General features: G+C 34.9%; 1 protein-coding gene across 5 annotated transcripts in view; it reads right to left on the bottom strand.

Moving 5' to 3' along the window:
* The window catches only part of NCOA1 (nuclear receptor coactivator 1), a 139,683-nt gene that overhangs the window by 42,428 nt on the left and 77,524 nt on the right, over positions 1–19,731 (bottom strand). For all 5 annotated transcript variants that reach the window (XM_010345776.2, XM_010345777.3, XM_010345778.2 and 2 more), the window contains exons 11-13: positions 18,327–18,507; positions 2,711–2,828; positions 959–1,127 (exon numbers count right to left, since the gene is read on the bottom strand). In XM_010345776.2, coding sequence (XP_010344078.1) covers positions 959–1,127; positions 2,711–2,828; positions 18,327–18,507 — 468 coding nt within the window. The remainder of the gene's footprint in view (positions 1–958; positions 1,128–2,710; positions 2,829–18,326; positions 18,508–19,731) is intronic.

Raw genomic sequence — 19,731 nt, 5'->3', positions numbered from 1 at the left:
GTTACCCAGGCTGGAGTGCAATGGCACAATCTTGGCTCACCGCAACCTCCGCCTCCTGGGCTCAGGCAATTCTCCTGCCTCAGCCTCCTGAGTAGCTGGGATTACAGGCACGTGCCACCATGCCCAGCTAATTTTTTTGTATTTTTTTTTAGTAGAGACAGGGTTTCACCATGTTTACCAGGATAGTCTTGATCTTTTGACCTTGTGATCCACCCGCCTCGGCCTTCTGAAGTGCTAGGATTACAGGCGTGAGCCACCACGCCCGGCCCAAGAAGTAGATTCTTAAAGGAGGGATCAAGCAGGCATTTTTCTATCTCAGATATAAAATTCATGCCTTTATTTAAAAAAAAAAAAATCCACAGCGGATACAACAGAAAGCTGTAGAGTTACAGTTTCCAAATGTTTTTACTATTACCCACTGTAAGAAATATAAATTGTGACCTATTGGTGTGTGTGTGTGTGTATGGAGCTGAAAGGAGTTTCGTAAAACATGATTCCTTTTAATGGGCTATGCACTCTTATATTTAGTATTCCACACTATGCTAGTCCATTTAAAAATGCTGGTCAAGATGCACTAAAATTATTTTATCATCCTATAGTCTAAAAAATGTTAACCTGGAAGTTGGAATATCATGGAATAAACAGGTAGAAGACAAGCATGAATGAAGGATAAATTAAGCTTTACAATGAGAAGTGATGTTATAAATCTGGAGTTTATTCTAGCTGGAGTCTGCAATGTTCTGTTTCACGGTGAAAAGCTAAGACTTATTTCTAATTCTAATTATTGTAATATTTTTTTCTTTAAAAAAACACTACTACATATTTTGATAAGTTTCAAAAGCGGTAAATTATAAAACAGCTAAAGCACAGTGGGCAGAGTATTTTAAAATCTTGCTTAAAATAATTTTCTAGTTTCTTAGGGCTGCATCGGTTAAATTATGTTGACTTTAATAAATACCTGAACGAGTTTGTCAATTCCCAGAGCTCTGTCTAGTTCAGCTAGCTCAGTTTCATCTTTGCCACTAAGGAAGGATACCAGCTGTTCAAGAAGAGCCTTCTCATCATTTCTCCCTTCTACTGTTGTGGGTGGGCAGAGCAGCTCATCTAATTGTGAGCTAATACACTGGCTGCAGGATTAAAAAACAGGAAAGTTTCAGACTGACATAGCAAATAATTTCTTTAATCTTTCTATACATAAATATGTGCAAATTTGGTTTTAGAAAATTCTCTTTTGAGATGCTTGGCAATTCTAATGCAATGGAATGTTCTATGTTTACTGTGTAGAAATTAAATGAGTATTTGGTATATAGCTTGAATATATTTTTCATTCTTTTGTCAATCACTGAACTTTGTTTCCATATTCTTCATGTTACAGAAATGCCTGAAAAATTAACCAAACATAGTTAAGAAAGGGGAAACAACTTATAATAAAAGTTAAAAAAAAAGAAAATCAGCCAAAACTCAGAATCATTTAGCTCATACTCAGATTTATTCTACTTATTCTATTTATTTATCTATTTTATGAATGCCATTGTTGATAACTGAACTACAATCAAAACAGTACATATTACATTATTTAACTTTCAAAGATGATCAAATCATCTTGATTGTTAACCTGACATGATTACCATTTACAAAAGAAATAAAACTGGAAAAATGAAGAATGGCAGGTGTTAAGCTATAAAACAAATTATTCATTGATTACATGTAGGAAACATATAGCCTGATCCTAACTGATACTAACTGATAGATAAAACAGAAATATATACAAAATAATACTAATCCTAATAACACTAATGTAATAATACAATTATAAGCACTCTTCCTCTGGGAAGGTAAGTGGGAATACAGTTCGTATTTAAGGCGCTAAACCACAATCAACACTTTCTAGACATCCTGTGGTTGACAGGTATGAGAGGTGCTCTGTGTTATGGAATATGGTTGCCTGTGGGGAGTAAGAAATTCAATTCTAATCAAGACATGACACTGAGTAGATGTAAAAAGTATACTTTCCTTTCTTATAACTTCTTGCACCAAATGAAGAGAAATACTGGACAAAATAATGATACAAGTAAAAGTTGAAGAGCATTATAATTATTGTACTGAGGCCAATTCATCCACAGGTCCCAGATACATTATGGTAATCAATTAAAGTAATATATGAAATATAGAACAACAGCTACATATTATATTAATCTCTTGGTGATTACAAAGTATCCTTGTGGTCATGCAGTCAATAAATCTGTTTAATTCAGTATCTTTCCCTCCCCCAACTTTTTTTTTTTTTTGAGATGGAGTTTCTCTCTTGTTGCCCAGGCTGGAATGCAATGGAGCAATCTTGGCTCACTGCAACATCCACCTCCCAGGTTCAAGCAATTCTCCTGCCTCAGCCTCCCGAGTAGCTGGGATTACAGGTGCGCAACACCACACCTGACAATTTTTTTGTATTTTTAGTGGAGATGGAGTTTCACCACATTCGTCAGGCTAGTCTCAAACTCCTGACCTCAGGAGATCCACCTGTGTGGGCCTCCCAAAGTCTTGGGATTACAGGCTTGAGCCATCTCGCTAGGCCCACTTTTTTGTTTACTAAACATTTACATCTATTAATATCTCACAAAATACCATTGTAGACTGTCTAGTTTGGAAAAAATACTTTTCTGTTTAGAAGTTGGTATCTGATACCTTACAAAATAAAAAATGTATTACTTACTCTTCTGATTTATTCTGATTTATAGCTGTCACTGCATTATTTGTCCATGGAATCTGATCTCCTGTTCCTGGTTGTCCAAATTGGTTATCAATTGCTTCCAATTCCAGCTCAGGTAATCCTGATTGAAGACAAGGTAAGAAGTCATTATCTCAGTGGAAGATAAAATGATAGTATTTTTCAAAAATTAGATACTGTAGAGTAAGACTTCCCTTTAAAATATTACTTCAGTGATACAAAGTTCACTTATTCAACAATTTAAACTATCTAGCGTGACTACATAATACAAAATAAATGAGAAAGTGAAAAAACATTCCTGAATCAAGGAAAATCTGATATTAAAGTTTGTGCATAGGTTAATGTTATTCAGAATCACTCAGGACATTGTCAGAAATTATTTGTTTTAAAGATAAATTTAACAATTTTGGTTAAGTGCTTTTCAGTCAGTGTATTAGAATATGCTATAAGTAGTGTAGTGTCATCATGAAATGAGAGTGGTGAGCAAAAGATAAAATACATTCTGTAAGAGGCAGAAACAGAAACTAGAATTTGAGGCCATGTAGCAAGTGAACACAGCTCTACAGTTGCTAATCTTAGAATATAGGTGTACGATAATGGTATAAGAACTGAGACTTATAATGATGGCTCAATGAAAAAAGAAGCTGACTTATGTTTTGTAATTGAAGAAAACAGTATATGCATTTTAGAAAGTTTTTTTTGTAAGGCTTTTTTTGAAAGCTTTATGATCATCTCTATACTAGTTATACTAGAAAAAATTTATAAATAACCTAAATTCCAGAAATTTAGGGACTGATCAATGAACTATGGCATAGATCTTGACAATGTGCTGTTAAATGAAAAAAAGAAAGCATACTCCAAAACATTATTTTCAGGATGACTCTGTTTTTATAAACCATTTCATATATATTAATACAAAAAATTCTGGGAGGATATACACACACACACACATACACACACTTTAGTTACACTTTAGGTAGTGAGATTAAAGGCTACTTTTCTTTCTATGGTGGCTATTTGTAATTTCTAAAATGAATATATATTAATTCATCATTGTTATGGGCTGAATTGTACCCACCCCCACCAAATTAATATGCTGAAGCCCTAACCCCTGGTATCTCAGAATGTGACTGTATTTGGAGACAGGGCCTTTAAAAAGGTTAACTAAGTCAAATGGGTCTTTACAGTGGGCCCTAATCCACTATGATTAGTGTCTTTACACTAAGAGGAGATTAGGAGAAAGATAATACAGACAGAGGGATAACCTGATACAGAGAGAAGAGGGCCATCTCCAAGTGAAGAAAAGACACCTTAGAAGAAATCAAAACTACTTCAGGCTTCCAGAATTGTGAGAAAATAAATTTCTATTGTTTAAGCCACCTAGCCTGTGGTATTTTGTTAGAGTAGCCCAAATAAAATCTTTTTTAAAAAAATTAAAATAGGTTTGGAGTTTAATGGGAAAGCTTATTGAGGTAGAATTCCTCATTCAAATGAATGAAGAATAAGCAGATCTAAGGATGCCTCCCAAAATGTACTTAATGCTAGTTACTGAAGATTATTAACTACATAATACATGCAAGGCTCACTTTTAAGTGAAATATATTCAATATTTAGTATAAGGAGAAATAAAAGTTATATAAACATGTTTACTTTTAAATGTATATAATTATAGCTTTCAATTAACCTCATCTCTATCGTGACAAATGATAGAGAATTAAAATTCTGTAGGATTCTGAAAAACACAACAAACAAAAACAACCAAACTAAAACAGCAACAACAAAATGGGAAATAATCACTTAGTTCCTGTCATTATTTAAATCAGAAAGTTGGTCAAAGATTATCGAAAGCTGTCCTATTGCTCTGCTCTACATGTTAATTCCTCAATCTTATTTCCTTTATGAAATCTAGTCTTTATTATTACAACAAAAATTAATTATATTTAAAAGTCTAAGAAAATTTACATGGCTGTCCACTATCAATATTAAGTCTTACAAGATAGAGTATTTGACTCAATAATAGGACCAGTATCTCATTTTACTGGTCTTGATGAAAAAATGTTAAGAAAATAAGTGGATAAAATATTTTCAAAGTAAGATTCATATGCTGAGTTTGGTGACTAAGCAAACAAAAATAAACAAACAAACAAACAAAACCTATACAAAAATAAAATGTTGATTCAATAAAAAGTTTTGTTTGGATAGATGGTATGCTTAAAAGAAGATGGTTTTTATTCTGAAAGTTATTTCAGCCTTTTGTGACTTCCTTTAGAAACTGCCTCTGTAAAAAATGTGACGGTTTGTTTCACATTATTTCTCTTAGGAAATACACAGGCTCTCTCTCTTTGGCCAAAGAATAAATGTAATATTTTTGGTTATATTTGTGATACAAACATGAGTAAGTATACATGTAATACAAGACAATACAGTCATTTCTGCTGGAAATAGGCAGCTGAAGTAGGGGTAGAAAACAATCCCTAGGGATCCCCTGATCAAGGTATTAACATTTGTTATCATCTTTGCAAAGGGTTCAACATCATAGTTTCTCCATTTAAAATATGGCTAAAAGGAACACTGAACCCAACATCCCCCCCAAAAAAACCCCTTACATTATGAAATAATTTAAAAATTTCTGTCACTTCCAAGATTAGGCTATAGGGAAAAAAAATTCTATACATTAAGTAGAGAGCATTTTGTTAACCACGAGGGTGGCTTTTGCACATTTTACTTTTCTAACAGTTGATTTCGTACTTACTGATTCTGATATTCACAGTTAATTTTCTTCAGCTGTTGCTAAGGAAGTTTCTGGTTTAGTTTTATGTTACGCTTGGCAGTAACTGCACAGCAGTTACAGTGTTTTAGTTTTTTCAAAACATGATGTAAACAACTGATTTTTCTGTATAAAAAAATTCTATAATTCAACAGGATAAAAACCCAATAAAACAGTAAGAGAACATGAACATAAATGAATATATAAAATCATTAAAACATGATCTAATCCACAATAAAAGAAATATGGATTAAAATGACATTGAGATACCTAAAAAAATAAAACAATCAGATTGGCAAAAAAGAGAAAGTACATAATTCATGTATTGCCAAGGATATGCAGAAATGGAAACATCATCAGTTAGGGTGTAAGCTGATATAATTGCTGGAAAGGACTACTTGGCAATATCTATCTTTTGACCCAGTAATTCTATTCAGAACTTGTATTTCAGATATACTCTCACATGTGGTCAATTATCTCTACATAAGATTATTCATTACAGCTTTGTGATAGCAAAAGATGCCTATCAGGCAACTGGTTAATTCTGGCACAACTGTAAAAAGCTGTACAGCTATAAAAAAGAATAAAGACGTTCTATATGCACTGATAGAGAATGACATCCATAGAACATTAAGTGAAAAAAGGACTAAGATACTGAACAGTTAATGTGGATAGTATGACACTATTTGTATTTTAAAAAAGGAAGTCTATATACGTAATTTTTGAAGGTACAGAAAAAACAATACTGCTAGGAAAGAGATTTTTCATTATATATTTTAAAAACATTTTTGAATGTTGAATCATGTAAATATCTTAATTACTAAGAAAACAAAACAAAAAACCATGATATGTAACCTCAGAGAATTCTTTTTTTGAGACACAGTCTCACTGTCACCCAGGCTGGAGTACAGTGGCATGATCTTGGCTCACTGTAACCTCCACCTCCTGGGGATCAAGTGATCCTCCTGCCTCAGCTCCCCAAGTAGCTGGGACTACAGTTGCATACCACCATGTTTGGCCAATTTTTGTATTTTTTATAGAGAAGGGGTTTCACCATGTTGCCCAGGTTAAAAAGTGGATCTTTTTAAGTACTGAAAATGTTGAATGTGAAAATCATGATTTTTATAATTACACAATATTTTTTATGTACTACAAATAAATAAGATTTTTTAAAAGTCCTGGAATGTATATGTTCACAGAACACAAAACCGACTGCCTCACAGGGTCATTCACTTATTCCAGTGACGTCAATGCTTAAATATTTTTGGAATTCTTCAGGATCTACCTCTACCAGTCCAAATGTCCTTCAAGAAATTAAATTTCCTCATAGGTAAACTTAATTTTAGTTTTTGATTTAAGAAAGGAGCACTATTCTTTTTAGATCAACGTATTTGGTTACAAGTAACTCTGGAAATTTTCAAAAGTAAAATCCACTTTTAAATAATAGGGATTTGAAGACAGTCAAAAGAATAAAAGGTTTTGAAGGTACTGCCAAAGAGGGATGCTGTATACATTCTGAGCAACAGCACCCTCACAACAGCTGTCTCCATTGAAAAAGCAGTATTTACCTGGATGTGCTCTGGTAGAACATTTCTAACAAAAACATTTAAATCACTTGGCCACATTGCCTGGGTGTGGGTATGTGCATATAAATAGCATGTTTTGAAACCAGGTGGATTGAGATTTAAATCCTGGTTATTCTGCAAATATTAGCAATATTAATTTGGGCAAGTTTTTGTGTGTGTTTATGTGTATATGTATTTTCCTTTTCTCTGAACCTTTGTTTTCTCATTTGTAAACAGACCTAAAGAGATTTATGATTCAATGTGGGACAATTTATCATTTACTTTTTTTTTTTTTTTTTTTTGAGACAGAGTTTCACTCTTGTTATCCAGGTTGGAGTGCAATGGCGTGATCTTGGCTCACCGCAACCTCCGTCTCCTGGGTTCAAGCAATTCTCCTGCCTCAGCCTCCCGAGTAGCTGGGACTACAGGCATGCACCACCATGCCCAGCTAATTTTTGTATTTTTAGTAGAGACGGGGTTTCACCATGTTGACCAGGATGGTCTCGATCTCTTGACCTCGTGATCCACCCGCCTCGGCCTCCCAAAGTGCTGGGATTACAGGCTTGAGCCACCGCACCCGGCATTTATGTTTTATTCTCTCTTCAAAAACATCACTGAAATAACTGAAGAAAGAAAAGAGGGGAACACAAATTCTTCTGCTTTCTGAAGGAACGGCAGAAGAAATTTTCGTGGCAGCAGACTAAAACAACAAAGAATTTCTGAAAGATAAAACACAGAGGGAAACAAATCGATTGTGAAACTTCAACTAAACTAAAACACTTGCAACAGAAGAAAGAGATTTTCTACAGAGGGGAATATTCCCAGAAGAACATCAGAATAACTCCAGGCTCAGTGGTCATTTGAGCAAATAAAGGAACAGGCCATGGGCAATTGCTAGGATAATTATGGATGACTGAACAGCTGCTGCCAGGCCATTGCTCTGAGTGCAGCTGACTCTGGCATCTGTCCATGGGATTACAAATGTGGACATATGACTCAAAATGGGAGTTCTGCCCAGGGAATCTCCCTAGCGGGTGCTAGGGCTGCTACAAGGGGTTTCCCCACCTCCAAGGCCTATTCCCTCACAACAACTGAAAAGTAGGACTCCTACAATCAGAACCTACATACACTGCCAGGGGAAAAGGGCTTCTCATTTTAGCTAAAGAAATACACTAGCTATCAACATTTTTAAGTTCTAGATATTTTTCAATATATATGGAGACAGTCAAAATTCACCAAACATTCAAGAAAAGTCAACAGTAGGAAGAAAGCAACTTTAATGAAGAAAGTAATGTTGAAGAAAAAAGGATTAGTATACAAAATGAGCACAATAAATATCATCATACGGATTAAAAAGTCTATTGCATCCACAAAAAAGTAATAGACTCCTAAGAAAAAGAATGTTTAAAAATCGTAAAATTAGCCGGGCGCGGTGGCTCAAGCCTGTAATCCCAGCACTTTGGGAGGCTGAGGCGGGTGGATCACGAGGTCGAGAGATCGAGACCATCCTGGTCAACATGGTGAAACCCCGTCTCTACTAAAGATACAAAAAAATTAGCTGGGCATGGTGGCACGTGCCTGTAATCCCAGCTACTCAGGAGGCTGAGGCAGGAGAATTGCCTGAGCCCAGGAGGCGGAGGTTGCGGTGAGCCGAGATCGCGCCATTGCACTCCAGCCTGGGTAACAAGAGCGAAACTCCGTCTCAAAAAAAAAAAAAAAAAAAAAAAAATCGTAAAATTATAGCTATGATGAAATGATTTCAATAGATGGACTGAAGAGCACAGTGGACATAGTTGAAGATTTAGTTTTGATCTGGATAACTGAGCTCAGAGATCCTCTCAGAATACAGTGCAAAATGGCAAGGAAAAGAAAGGTATAACAGAAAAGATAAGTATCATGGGGGATAGAGCCATTAGTTCTAACTGTGTGTCTTAGGTGGTGAAGGAGCAAGATAATTAAACTATCCTATGTAAGTTATTTGTACTTGACACAGTTTAGCTAAGATTGAAGACTAAAGTAAGGAAAGGTGCTTGATTTTCCTGGATGGGCACAAGCTTAAGATGTGGGCCAATCAATAATAGACTCTGTTTCTCTAGTAAGAAATAGTGATAGACAATTTAGAGGTAAAAGTGAGGTAGAGAATTAGAAGTGATTCTTTTCTTCTTCTCTTTATACGTTATCATATTTTTGTTCCCATCTTCTTCTTTCTTTTTTCTTCTGCAATTCTTAATTTTTTCCTTTCTCATACTCAACTTGTTTCCTTAGCCGTATGGCCTCTGACTTCTCTTATCTTTCCTGCCTGTAACTACACATTGTAGACTGGTTGTCTGCATCTAATGTCCTTCCTCGTAACGACCTTGGCATCTTCCCCTCCATGCTCTTGGCCTTTGCAAACGTATCAGCACAAGGTGAAACAGATTCTGGCCTGTTTACATACTTTTACTTATGGAGCTGTACTCAAGGGAGAAAAAGGCTATTTGCATGTTCTCACTCACAGGTGGGTGTTGAACAATGAGAACACATGGACACAGGGAGGGGAGCACTACACACTGGGGTCTGTTGGGGGGAAATGGGGGAGGGACGGTGGGGTGGGGAGTTGGGGAGAGATAGCATGGGGAGAACTGCCAGATACAGGTGATGGAGAAGAAGGCAGCAAATCACACTGCCACATGTGTGTACCTATGCAACAATCTTGCATGTTCTTCACATGTACCCCAAAACCTAAAATGCAATTTAAAAAAAGTTGATTAAAAAAAAGAAAAGAAAAAAGAAAAAAAAAAGCTATTTGCCTCAATACAGACTATGAAGGAAAACACCCCACTTTCACAACTTGCAATGCTAGCTGATACCTTCTATTTCTATTAACTCAAGTTTTTATCAAGTTAACACACATACATAATTTTATAAGTCAGAACCAAAGGGCCCATAATGATTAATAGCAGTTTCTTGCCTCACCCCTTCCAGTTACTTAGTTCCCTCCTTCTCAAGAGGCAACCATTTACAACTCTTAAAACTGTTTTCTTTGGCATCTGCCTATTTATTTCTAAATACACATATACTGCTATTTCTTGATATCTCAATTTCAGATTTACTGACTTCCCATTATCATAGATGAGGTCTTAACTCTTCCATATGTACCTCTCTTACTACCATCCCGGCTTCCAATTCCCTAACAGGTCATAGTTTTTTATAAAATCAAAAATTAATATTTTGATTCTTATGATTATGCAAATATTACTCACTGCTAAGTCAAATTGTGTTCTTTATTCAAACCTCCTTTCTTGTGGCCATTCTTCCTTTTTTCTGGAGTTAATAATTTTCTTATTTTTTCATTTGTCTGCTGTTCTAGTAGAATTTATCACGTTTCAACATTTGGAAGTAAATCTATCGATAATATTTTCTATAAACTCAAGGAGATCAATTCATTTCTTCCCTGAAGGTCTCTTTTCTAGAGGACTCGCCAGGCCCCTGGTTCAACATGCATTAGCTGTTCCCTAATCTCGCTGATCAGCTGTCATTCCTGGGCTTCCTTTCAGATCCTTTGCTTTCTCTGTCTCTTTTGGTTTTGCCTCTTTTGGTTTTCTCCTGTTTGTTTACGTACACCCTCCAGGACTTTTGCTAGAACAGGTGAATATATCAAGCAAATATTTGAGGCCTTTTATATCTGAAAATGCCTTTATTCTATCTTTACAACTACCGGAAATGTGAAACCTAATTATTGGCCAGAAATCATTCTAATCTCAGGTATTTCTAAACTTTATTAGTGTATAATTTACACACAATAAAATCCACCCATTTTAAGTTCAACAAATTTTAAGAAAGTTATAAACCCAGGACCTTCCATTCAAATCAAGAAAACAGAATATTTCTAACACCTCTAAAATTTTCTTCATGTTCCTTGGCTGTCAATCTTCCCTAACTCAGACAAACAACGATCAGACTTCTATTACTACAGATTAGATTTGCCTTTTTGAGAGTTAAAAAAAATCTGATTATATATGGCTGTTTTCACTTAGCATGTTTCCAAGAATAATTCATCCCATGTAATAGTATTATAGTTCCTTCCTTTTCATTGCTGAGCAGTGTTTCATTTTATGAATACACCATTTACTTATTGATGGACATTTAGTTTGTTCCAGTTTGGGGCTAATTTTTTTTGACAGAGTCTCACTTTGTAGTCCAGGGTTGAGTGCACAATCTTGGCTCACTGCAACCTCCACCTCCCAGGTTCAAGTGATTTTCGTGCCTCAGCCTCCCTAGAAGCTGTGATTACAGGTGTCTGCCACCACATCCAGCTACTGTTAAATATCTAAAAGTTGGATTGCTGGGTCATATAGTAAATGTATGATTAATTTTGTGAGAAACTGCTGAACAATTTTCCAAATCTGCTATACCATTTTACATTCCCTTAGCAATGTAAAAGTTCAAATTGTTCCACATCCTTGCCATCATTTGATATTGTCAGTTTTTAAAATTTTGGGCATTCTAATGGGTGTGCAGTGGTACTGCACTGCAGTTTTAGTTTGCGTTTCCTTGATGATTAAAGATGTTAATTATCTTTGCTGCGAGTGCTGGCTCATGCCTATAATCCCAGCACTTTGGGAGGTTGAGGCGGGGGAAATCACTTGAGGCCAGGAGTTCCATACCAGCCTGGCCAACATGGAGAAACCCTGCCTTTACTGAAAATACAAAAAAATTATCTGGACATGGTGGTGCACACCTGTAATCCCAGCTACTCAGGAAGTTGAGGCACAAGAATCGCCTGAACTCAAGAGGTGGAGGTGGAGGCTGCAGTGAGTGGAGATCGTGCCACTGCACTCAAGCCTGGGCAACAGAGACTCAAAAAAAAAAAAATATATATATATATATACCATCTTCCATGTGCTGATTTGCCACTTTCACATCTTCCTTTGTGAAATGTCATTTAAAATCCTTTGCCCACTGTTTAGATTAGACAGTTCTTCCTACTATTGCATTACTGTGATACATTTGTTAGAATTGATAAGCGAATATGAACACATTATTATTAATGACTTTGTGTTGTTCATTCTGTAGCTTTTGATATTTTGACCAATATATAATGGCAGAATAAATATATGTCATTGTATATACATGATTTATATATATATAAATGTATATGTCTATATACATTTATTTATATATACATGATATAAACACGGGATTTTTTGGTATGATACTTATGTAAAACCCCGTGTTCTCCTTTTTGGCAAATCCTTGCCTTTGGCAACCACCGACAACAAACCCCTGGCAACTGCTGATCTTTTGACTATCTCCACAGTTTTGCCTTTTCCAGAATACAGTTGGAATTATACAGGATGTAGCCTTTTCAGATTGGCTTCTTCTCAGCAATGTCTTTTCATGGCTTGATAGCTTCCAAGTTTTGGCAATTATGGATAAAGCTGCCATAAACATTCATGTGCAGGTTTTTGTGTGAACATAAGTTTTCAATTCCTTTGGGTAAATATCAAGGAGTGTGATTGCTGGATCATATGGTAAGAGTATGTTTAGTTTTGTAAGAAACTGCCAAAATGTCTTCCAAAGTGGCTGTACCATTTTGCATTCTCAACAGCAATGAGAGTTCCTGTTGCTCTACATCCTCGCCAGCATACTGTTGTTTTAATTAGCAATTTTCTAATGACACATGAGTTGGGCATCTTTTCATATGCTTATTTACCATCTGTTTATCTTCTTTGGTTAGGTGTCTGTTCAGATCTTTTGCCCATTTTTAAATTGAGTTGCTTGTTTTCTTATTGTTTCATTTGAAGAGTTCTTTGTTTATTTCAGGTACCACTCCTTTATATCAGATATGTGTTTTACAATGTGAGTTATGAAATACTTTCTTTATTTCTATTTTTTGGAAGAGATTATAGAGAATATAATTTCTTCCTTAAATGTTTGGTAGAATTACCAGTGAACCCATCTGGGTTTAGTCTAGTGATTTGTTTTGAAAGGTTATTAATTATTAATTCATTTTCTTTCAAGAGGTGGCCTTTAAAGAGCGGAAGATTTAACATTTGATGAAGTCTAATGTAGCAATTTTTTCTTTCATAATTAGTACTTTTTGTGTCCTACCAAAAACATTTGTCTATGTCAATGACATATTTTTTTGTTGGAAAGTTTTATAGTTTTAACTTTTATATTTAGGCCTATGATCAACTCAAAATAAGTTCACTTTTTTGTGTGTGTATGGAATGAGGAGAAGGGCTGAGGTTCATTTTTTTTCTACATGGTTGTTCAGTTGTTATATCACCATGTATTGAAATGACTATTCTTTGTTTAATTACTTTGGTGTCTTTGTTAAAAATCAATTTGCCATATACATGTGGGTCTGTTTCTGGACTCTCCATTCTTTTGCATTAATCTATATGTCTGTTTTTATTACAAAACCACACCATCTTGATGACTGCTGCTTTATAGAAGTCTTAAAATCAAGTAATATAAATACTTGCAAGTTTTCTTTCTTTTCTTTTTTTTTGAAGTAGTTTTGGTTATTCCTGGAACTTTGCATTCTCATATACATTTTAGAAAAAGCTTGTCAAGTTTTACTAAAAATGCCTGCTGGGATTTTTATTGGGATTACATTAAATTTACATGGGTCGATTTTGGAATAATTGACATCTTGACAAAATTATGTTTTATAATCCATGAAAATGGTACATCTCTCCATTTATTTGGCCCCTCAATTTCTCTCAGCAAAGTAGTTTTCAGTGTAGAGTGTTGTATATATTATTCCATCTAAAATTTATGTCTTAACATTTTACATATTTTGTAAATTGCTTTTTCTATATCATTATCCAATTGCATGTGACTGGTATATAGAAATACAATTGATTTTTTAAAATACTGAGTATACATATTGTGACTTTGCTAAGTTCATTTAGTTCATTAGAAAAGTAGCTTTTCCTCTCACTTCTTTAGGATTTTCTATTAACAAATACACTTTTAACTTTAGCCGCTAGCCTCAAATAATATACTATTTAATATAAAACAGTATTTTTCATTTATTCTACCCCACCTGTTGTACTATTACTGTCATACATTTTTCTTTTACATATTAAATATATAATTGCTATTCTTTTTGCTTTAAACAGTTACTTTTCTCTAATTTTTTTTTTTTTTTGAGATGGAGTTTCGCTCTTGTTACCCAGGCTGGAGTACAACGCGTGATCTCGGCTCACCGCAACCTCCGCCTCCTGGGTTCAGGCAATTCTCCTGCCTCAGCCTCCCGAGTACCTGTGATTACAGGCACGCGCCACCATGCCCAGCTAATTTTTTGTATTTTTAGTAGAGACGGGGTTTCACCATGTTGACCAGGATGGTCTCAATCTCTTGACCTTGTGATCCACCCGCCTCGGCCTCCCAAAGTGCTGGGATTACAGGCTTGAGCCACCGCGCCCAGCCACTTAAACAGTTACTTTTCATTTAAAGAAATTAAAAAACAAGAAAAAAGAATTTTCCATTTATTCACATCTTTCTTATCTGGCTCTCTTATTACTTTCCTTAGGTTAGAGTTTCCATCTGGATTCATTTTATTTTAGCTTGAACAATAGTGTAATCTGCTGGTGACAAATTTTCTCAGTGTGGTTTGTTGAAAAACATCTTTATTTCACCTGCATTTCTGAATGATACTGGATATAGAAAGTCAGTTGTTTTCTTATCTTTGTGTATTTTATATCATTTTCTATCTTTTTTCATCTCTGAAATAATGTGTCATTTTTCTGATTGGTTTTACGATTTTTATTTCAGCAATTGGATTATGATATGGCTTATAGTAGTTTTATTTGTGTTTATTTTGCTTGGGATTCATTAAACTCTTGGATTTGTAGCTTTATAAATTTCCACAAATTTCTAAATATTTTGGCCATTATTTTTTCAAAATTTTCATTTGCTCCCCTTCTTCCATGATTATGTATTGTTTGTATATTATATGTACATTAGACTGATTTGTATTATTTCACAGGTGACTGAGATCTTTGATACTTTTGTGATACTGGGTATGGGTCATAGTTTCTTGCTACATCATGCGTCTATTAATTTTTTTATTATATGTTAGAGATTATGAATATAACATTGTTGAGTGTCTGAATTTTGGTGTCTTCTTTAAAAACAACTGAATACTGTTCTTTCAGGTAGTTAATTTACTTGTACATCAGCTTGATCCTTCTGAGGTTTGTTTGTTTTTAAGATGTCAAAGCAAGTCTAGGGTAAATCCACTCTTAAAGTGAGGCCAATTTTCTATTAAACGTCCCAGATGTTCAAGATTGTCAACTGACTCTGATTGGTCAGGACTTGAATATCTTCCAATCTTGTGTGAGTTCTCATAGTCATTCAGCCACTCCTTCCTGATAGTTTTTCTTCCTTGACAAACTGTTCCTTGCCTCACCTGATGAAATATCATTGAACACATGCACAGTGTAGTATTCAGCCAAGGATTTAAAAGAACCCCGATTCAGATTTCTGTTGCTCTTTTTCTACATATCCTTCTCCTCTTGGGTACTTTGTTCAGCAAGTTCTAGCTGCCCTAGTCTCACTGAACTCCTATCACTATTTTCTGAGTTTAGTAAAATATCCATGCTTATTTTGGGTTCCTCCTACCTGTACTTGGTTTGGTAAATGTCTCCAAGAAAAAAGCTGAGATGACTGTGGAGCTCACCTAGCTTGCTTCCCTTCTCAGAGAGATCAGTCTCACACTGCCTATTATCTATTGTTTTACAAGAATTGCTTAATGTATTTGCTCTTTTTCCTGTTATTTACAGTGGGAGGACTAGTCCAGTGCCAATTATTGTTGTCATAGTTGAAAGTAGAAGTCCTCTTTCTCAAATTATAAATGTCATGTCTTCTAGTTCCAACATTACCTTTAATAAATTCCTGACTCACTGTATGTAATTAACAACTATCTTTGAAAGGTTTTAGAATCTTTTCTTTATCTCTCATGTTCCAGAATGATATGATGACAAGTTTTGATATAAGTAATTCTTTTTTCCATTTGTGTTGGGTACTTGTTGAAACATTGTAATCTAGAGAATCAAGTCCTTTAGTTAACAGAAAATTCCCATTTTTTTTATGTTTCCCCCGTCATTGTTTGTTTGTGTATTTATTTATTTATTTATCTATTTATTTTTTGAGATGGAGTTTTGTTCTTGTTGCCCAGGCTGGAGTGCAATGGTGCAATCTCAGCTCACTGCAACTTCTGCCTCCTGGATTCAAGCGATTCTCCTGCCTCAGCCTCCCAAGTAACTGCTGAGATTACAGGTGCCTGCCACCACGCCTGGCTAAATTTTTTATTTTTAGTAGAGATGGGGTTTCACCATGTTGGTGAGGCTGGTCTTGAACTCCTGACCTCAGGTGATCCACCTGCCTTGGCCTCCCAAGTGCTGGGGTTACAGGTGTGAGCCACTGTGCCCTGCCTGTTTGTGTAGTTCTTAATCATTATTGGCTCTCTGAGGTGGACCTTGTAATTTCCTTAACTTTTTCTTCCCTACTTCCCATTTGTCTTTCTGGGAACATCTTTTTGTTCTTTCTGGGAGATTTTCTCAACTGCATCATCTTACATTTCTCTCATTAAAAAATAAATGTTGGATACCTAATTTTCGAGAGTTTTTTCTGTTCTTTGCCCCTTTTTTTTCCTTTCCATATTTTCAGGGGTAATATATTTTTATCTTTGTAAAATTTCTAGTCGTTTTTTTCTTTTTTGGTCTTCATTATATATTTCCATTGCATACTTTTTCTGTTTATTTCTTTTGCTCCCTTTCAAGTTTCAGAGTTTCCTCAAATACTGACGATTCTTGACTTCAGCCAAGTGTGTCTGTTCAGTCAGTGTTCTAAAATATGAACAGGGAGGGCTGAGTGCTAGGCTTGTGTCTTCTGGTAGTCTTCGTTGTTGGATGATGAGATAGCAGAATGGCTTTTGTACTTATATACTCACATGCAGACATCTTTCTGCCCATTCAATGTCTCCTGAGAAAATTCCTTCAGTCTCCTATATTGGATGGGGAAGGAGATAAGGACCCCCAAACTAATCAATATGCAGACTTTCATTTTACCTCTTTTCAGCCCTGCATCTTATTGTTTCCTTAACTGTGATTGATATTACAGTCTAGAGCCTCAGTGATTCAATTAGAATAAACTTTCAAAATCATTTCCTCTAATTCTTATATTGCAGATAAAAAGAATAAGGTTCAAAAAATGCCCTTCCTTGAGGTAAGACTGTTAATGACCGGAGAATGTAAGATTTGACTGTAGTCTTCTGACCCTTCCTCTAGTACTCTGGTCAGCTAAAATACTGCCTCCAAAAATGTCACAGATGATTCAAGATTATTCTTGGCAGCTGTCTGAAATCTTGGTAAACCATCAGTAATTGGGTCATGACAGCTAAAAGTTCCAGTAGGAGTGAAATAAATGAAATCCCACGTCTGATATCATCAGAAGTGGAATAGGACTAAGGTCGGAAATCCAGACTAATTTTGAAAGCAAGCTTATTAGTTTCCTTTAGTTTCAAGGTCATACAATGGAATTCTTACTACTGGCTTTTTCAACATCAAAATGTGATGGCTAAAAAAATCTGACAGCCTTATCTTCATAAATTTAATGTATTAAACTATCAAAGTGTCTCTCAATTAGGAAAATGCTAACTTGGCTTAGAACAATAACATATTTTAACACAGCTGTCTACTAAGCAACTTCATGGAAAACTCATTCTGTGGTATAACATGTATTACTTGAGAAAAGAAATTCCTTTATCAGGAAAGTTTGAGAAATGTTGGTCAAAAGAAATCTAAACTACTTTCTTCAATACAGGATTTCTCAAAACTGCCAATAGGCATTGAAACATCAATATGAAATGTATGGAACATGTAGCACTTGCCCAGTGTATTTTAGTACAGAATCTTTTTTTTCTGCAACTCACAGGATTAGTTTTCAAGGAAGATATTTGGGAAACAATCTGACCCAATATTGTATTTCTGAAAGTCCTGTTACGGGATGTTTTGGATAGGATGACAAAATTATTCTCCTTAACATCAACTGCTCACCTCAACATTATTTACTAAAGGGTAGAGGTTATAATTTAAAATACACATGATGAATGAAGTTCACATGTCTAAATATAACTACTTTATTATTTATAGTGGCATTAATAAAAAGATATTTCACTCTTAAGCAAAGGATCTGTATAATACTGGTGAGAGACAAAGTGTTAATCCATATGATCACTAAATGTTTAAAATGAGGTGGTGTCCTCAAAACATACTATTTAGCCTGGAAGTGGGTCTGGCAGTGGCGGACTGAAGTGAAGCTGGCAGGATCTCCGATTTGATGGTTACACTGGTGACCGCACCATCCATCCTGTCTGTCTCACATAGGCCTGGCAACTGTGCTGCCTTCTCCAGCGTGGGCAGTAACTGATCAAACTGGTCAAGGTCAGCTGTAAACTAAGAATGGAAACCAAAGTTAGAGGAAATATATTCTACACTTTCACCTGAAACAATGTACAAAAAAAGGCTGCTTCTTTAAACTCTATGAATTTAGTGTCTCTTTGAGAGAATAAAGAAAGAAGAAATAATTAGAATGACTGGGGCTACTTGGAAATTACATGAGCTAACTATTCTATCGGGGAAAATATCTGGATGCTTCTGATATTCATATACTGCAGGATATAAATAATATACATGTAATATTTTTCTACTGTATCTTGGTATAAAAATCTATGTATAAAAAATGATTAGGCTGGAAAAAAGTGTCTGTAGTAGTACTGTGTTATGATAACGGCATTATGGGTGATTTTTTCCTGTCATATTATTCAAAATTTCATAAAATGATTTACTTTAAACTTACACTGATACAACTTTTTTTATAATTTAAAAAAGTTTGGAAACTTTTCCATAAATTTAAAGATCTCAGAAAGGTTACTTCTCACTTAAGGACTTACTAGTATAAGAAACATACCTTTTAGAATAGACAGGAGTCTATTCTACATCTGTCTAGAATAGACAGGAGTCTATCCTACATCTGTAGGAGTTCCTACATCTGTCTTAGGTTATGTAGAGAAGAAAACTGGCCTTTATTTCACAATATTGCTATACTATGATTTCTTTTTGGGTTTCACTATCTAGTGCAACTAAAATTTTTGTTTCTAGAGTATATAAATAGAATTAAATGTGTGTACTTGTTAAATATGACTTATTTCAAAGTTGTATTTCTGAGGTTCAGACACTGCCACATTTAGCAGTAGTTCATTCATTTTTATCGCTGAACAGTGTCCCACTGTATGAATATGTCACAACATAATTATCCTTTCTATTGTGATGGATTTTTGAGTTGCTTCCAGTTTTTGGTTGATATGAATAAAGCTGTTATGAACATTTGTGAACACGTCTTTTTTTACACATGTGCAAAAAGCATTAACCATAAAGGAAAAGACTGACAAACTGAACTATATTAAAGTGAAGAACTTCATCAAAAAGTACCAGTAAGAGAAAGAAAAGGTAAGCCTTAGCATTGAAAAGATATCTGTAAATATATGTCCAATAAAAGATTCCTACATAAAGAACTCTTACAAGTCAATAAGCAAAATAAAAACACACTAAAAAATGGTCAAGAGACTAGACTACACAATTTACAAAAGAAGATATCCAAATGATCAATGAATATTTATC

The sequence above is a fragment of the Saimiri boliviensis genome, chromosome 1 (genome assembly GCF_048565385.1).
Source record: "Saimiri boliviensis isolate mSaiBol1 chromosome 1, mSaiBol1.pri, whole genome shotgun sequence".
Taxonomy (NCBI): Eukaryota; Metazoa; Chordata; class Mammalia; order Primates; family Cebidae; genus Saimiri; species Saimiri boliviensis.
Note: the sequence above shows the minus strand (reverse complement) of the source record. Positions and strands in the feature narration are given on the sequence as shown.